Source organism: Piliocolobus tephrosceles, chromosome 13 (genome assembly GCF_002776525.5).
Source record: "Piliocolobus tephrosceles isolate RC106 chromosome 13, ASM277652v3, whole genome shotgun sequence".
Lineage (NCBI taxonomy): Eukaryota > Metazoa > Chordata > Mammalia > Primates > Cercopithecidae > Piliocolobus > Piliocolobus tephrosceles.
This window is the reverse complement of record NC_045446.1, coordinates 1,914,416-1,918,499: the sequence shown is the minus strand read 5'-3', so window position 1 is coordinate 1,918,499 and position 4,084 is coordinate 1,914,416. Positions and strand designations below refer to the sequence as shown.

Sequence of the window (4,084 nt, the reverse complement as noted above, 5' to 3'; positions counted from 1 at the left end):
CACACCTGCCTCGCCTCAGGTCTGTGCCACAGAGACAGACCCTGGGATCCCCAGACTCCCATACCCCAACCCCAGCCTCACTCAGGGGTTTCACCCTGGCCTCCTTCCTCCTCTGGGAGATGGCTGGCCACCCTGGCCAGGCAGTTGGCCCCTCCGGGCCTGGTTTCCCTGCTTACCCTGAGGCCCCACCCAGCGCTGAGCCCCCAGCAGCTCCAGAGGCTCGGGCACCCTGGCTGAACTGCCCCATCTCTGTGGGGTGCCCTCCCAGGGTGGGGAGCCAGGTGACAGTAGGAGGGCCTCTCTCAAGCCTGGCAGGGAGCAGGGTCACAACCGTGCTGGCTGGGGTGGTCTCAGAGGTGGGCCTGCAGGCCTAACCCTCCCTGCCGACAGGCCTCCCAGCCCTTGGGAGGAACGGGGATGGAGGAACAGCTGCCCCAAAGCCGTCGCCCACCCGCAGCAGGCTCTGCAAACCAAGGGGGAGCCTCAGCGTGGCCCCCAGCCCATGTGCTGATGGGGAGGGTCCGGCTGAGCTGGTGCCAGGCAGATGGTCTGGGCCTGTCTCCCCAGCAAGGCAGGCGGGGGACTGGATTTCAGACTCTGTAAGATGCCCCTGGCTTACCTGAGGGGCCTGGACATTGCCCTCCAGAGAGAGCACCCAACACCCTCCAGCCTTGGCCGGCCAGGGCGCCCCCTTCCTACCTTGGAGAGAGCAGCCCCAGGGCATCCTGCAGAGTGGCTGGGACACCAGCTGGCCTTCAAGGCCTCTCCCTCCCTCCAGCTGCCCCACCACACTCTGCTGGGATCCTGGCTCTCAGCCCCCAGGCCGACAACCCGGGCAAACTCCTACTCATCCGTGAAGGCCCTCCCGGGCACGGCAGTCCTTCCCAGCCCGGCAGTCTGTTCCTCACACACCTTGTCGGTGCCCAGCCCCTGAAGTTGCACCTGGGGGTGTCTCTGAAGGGCTGTGAGCCTCAAGGAAGCCCTGGGAAAATGCCTGCCTTGCCTCCCCACAGCCCTGCCAACCCCTGGCTCTGCCCTCCCACCTGATACCCCGATCCAGCCTCCCTCCTTACACACCCCTCTTAAGGAGGCACCCATATCTTCTCCTGCTGCTGGGCCTCAGAGCACGGTGGCGTCCTGGGGCAGCCCCTGCATGTCCTGCTGTGGCATGGCTCGGGGTGGAAAGGGCGGAAGGGAGAGGCCCTGCAGACAGCTGGTGCCCACTACCAAAACTGCTCGGGGCAGGAGAGCCTAAGGTCGGGTGTGTGCTGGGCGGCCTGGAGAGGTTCTGAAGCTGAGGCCAGGGTGGGACACAGGGATAGGAGGTGCCAGCGCACAGGATGCTCCAACCTGCCTGCCCCCATGGTCTCGCTCTCCTGCTGCTGGGACCTCCTGATCCTGCCCGTGGTGCTAAGAGGCAAGTAGGGGCTGCGGGCAGCAAGGCTCAGAGCCCATGCCCCTCACCATGGGTCAGGCTGGGCCTCCAGGTGCCTGTCCTGGGGCGCTGGGAGGGCCGGAGGGGTGCACCCCAGGGGCTCAGCCCAGAGGACACTATGGGAGTGATGGGGTCGTGGGGCCTGGCCAGGAGAGGGGAGAGGGGCGGGGGCTCCCAGAAGAGGAGTGGGGGCTGAGAGGGTGCCTGGGGAGCCTGGACAGAGCTGGGCCAGCGCACAGCCTCCCACACCTGCCCATGGAGTCCTGTCGCCACCCCCAGATCACACGGAAGATGAGGCCCGGGTGGCCTGCTGGGGACTCGCTGTTCATTCCCGGGTCCCTGGGTGGCGCCCTCCTTCTGCCACCCTGGGGAGCTGAGAGCCTCGCCTGGGGCTGCTGTCCTAAGGCGGGTGGGAACTGGGCAGCCAGCAGGAAGGGGACCCTCCCTCACCACCCCCGCCACCTTGGCCCATCCATGGAGGCATCTTGGGCAACCAGGGACTGAGAACAGGGTTCCCGAGGACAGGGGGTCTGGGGACAGTGGCGCAAAGAGCCCCGCCCTGCAGCCGCCAGCTCTTCTGGTATAACGTGGAAAGTGGGCCAGGGGAGCGCTTTGCTCTCCTGGAGACATTTGCCCCCAGCTGCGAGCAGGGACAGGCCTGGCCACCAGGCCCCTGGTTAAGACTCTAATGACCCGCTGGCCCTGAGGAAGAGGTGCTGACAACCAAGGATATCTTCCCACAGACCCAGCACCAGGGAAATGATCCGGAAATTGCAGCCTCAGCCCCCAGCCATCTGCCAACCCCCCCACCCCAGGCCCTAATGGGCCAGGCAGCAGGGGTTGGCAGGTAGGGGAGATGGGCTCTGAGACTATAAAGCCAGTGGGGGCCCAGCAGCCCTCAACCCTCCAGGACAGGCTGCATCAGCAGAGGCCAGCAAGCAGGTCTGTTCCAAGGGCCTTCGCGTCAGGTGGGCTCAGGGCTGCCCGACTTGGGGGTTCCAGGGTGGCTGGACCCCAGACTCCAGCTCTGCAACAGGGAGGACATGGCTGGGCTCCTGAAGCGTTTGGGGGTGAGCCCAGGGACCCCAGGCCAGGGCACCTGGCCTTCAGCCGGCCTCAGGCCTGCCTGTCTCCCAGGTCACTGTCCTTCCGCCATGGCCCTGTGGATGCGCCTCCTGCCCCTGCTGGCGCTGCTGGCCCTCTGGGGACCTGACCCGGTCCCGGCCTTCGTGAACCAGCACCTGTGCGGCTCCCACCTGGTGGAAGCCCTCTACCTGGTATGCGGGGAGCGAGGCTTCTTCTACACACCCAAGACCCGCCGGGAGGCAGAGGACCCGCAGGGTGAGCCCCACCGCCCAGCACTGCCCCTGGCCGCCCCCAGCCAGCCCCTGCTCCTGGCGCTCGCGCCCAGCGTGGACAGAAGCGGGCAGGAGGCTGCCACCCAGCAGGGGGTCAGGCGTACTTTTTTAAAAATGAAATGAAGTTCTCTTGGTCACCTCCTAAAAGTGACCAGCTCCCTGTGGCCCAGTCAGAATCTCAGCTTGAGGACGGTGTTGGCTTCGGCAGCTGAGCCCCGAGATACATCAGAGGGAGGGCACGCTCCTCCCTCCATTCGCCCCTCAAACAAATGCCCCGCAGCCCATTTCTCCACCCTCATTTGATGACCACAGATTCAAGTGTTTTGTTGAGTATAAGTCCTGGGTGACCTGGGGTCACAGGGTGCCCCACGCTGCCCGCCTGAGTGGGCCAGAACCCTGTCGCCAGGCCTCACGGTAGCTCCGTATTCAGGAGATGGGGACGATGCTGGGGACAGGCCCTGGGGAGAAGTACCGGGGACACCTGTTCAGGCTCCCACTGTGGCACCACCCTGGGGCGGGGGAAGGAGGTAGGACATGTGGGCATTGGGGCCTGTGGGTCCACACCCAGTGTGGGTGACCCTCCCTCTAACCTGGGCCCAGCTTGGCTGGAGACGGGTGGGGGTGCGACCTGGGGCTGGTGGGTAGGTGGGCACTGTCTCTCCCTGACTGTGTCCTCCTGTGTCCCTCTGCCTCGCTGCTGCTCCGGGACCTGCTCTGCACGGCCCGCCCTGGCAGTGGGGCAGGTGGAGCTGGGCGGGGGCCCTGGCACAGGCAGCCTGCAGCCCTTGGCGCTGGAGGGGTCCCTGCAGAAGCGTGGCATCGTGGAGCAGTGCTGCACCAGCATCTGCTCCCTCTACCAGCTGGAGAACTACTGCAACTAGGTGCAGCCTGCAGGCGGCACGCACCCTCCGCCTCCTGCACCAAGAGAGATAGAATAAAGCCCTTGAACCAGCCCTGCTGTGCCCTCTGTGTGTCTTGGGGGCCCTGGGACAGGCCCCGCTTCCGGGCACTGTTGTGAGCCCTTCCCAGCTCTCTCCACGCTCTCTGGGTGCCCACAGGTGCCAATGCTGGCCAGGCCCAGCATGCAATGGCTCTCTCCAAAGCGGCGATGCCTGTCGGCTGCCTGCTACCCCCACCCTGTGGCTCAGGGTCCAGCATCAGAGCTGGGGGAGTCTCTGAGAGGCCAGGGGTGGTGGGACCACTGAGAAATGACTTCTTGTTCAGTAGCTGTGGACTCGTGCAGTCCCCAGAGACCTTGTTCAGGAAAGGGAATGAGAACATTCCAGCAATT

General features: G+C 65.5%; 1 protein-coding gene across 4 annotated transcripts; it reads left to right on the top strand.

Moving 5' to 3' along the window:
- The first annotated feature begins 2,343 nt into the window (after nt 1-2,343).
- INS (insulin) lies at nt 2,344-3,746 on the top strand. Of its 4 annotated transcripts, none has more exons than XM_023183518.1 (3): nt 2,344-2,403; nt 2,573-2,776; nt 3,529-3,746. In XM_023183518.1, the coding sequence occupies exons 2-3, from the start codon at nt 2,590-2,592 to the stop codon at nt 3,672-3,674; spliced, it is 333 nt and encodes a 110-aa protein (XP_023039286.1). In that variant the 5' UTR covers nt 2,344-2,403; nt 2,573-2,589; the 3' UTR covers nt 3,675-3,746. The 4 variants fall into 4 exon arrangements, with proteins under 4 accessions (XP_023039286.1, XP_023039285.1, XP_023039287.1 ...); XM_023183517.1 differs by having other exon boundaries at nt 2,344-2,377; nt 3,529-3,744; XM_023183519.1 differs by having other exon boundaries at nt 2,344-2,776.
- The last annotated feature ends 338 nt before the right edge of the window (nt 3,747-4,084 follow it).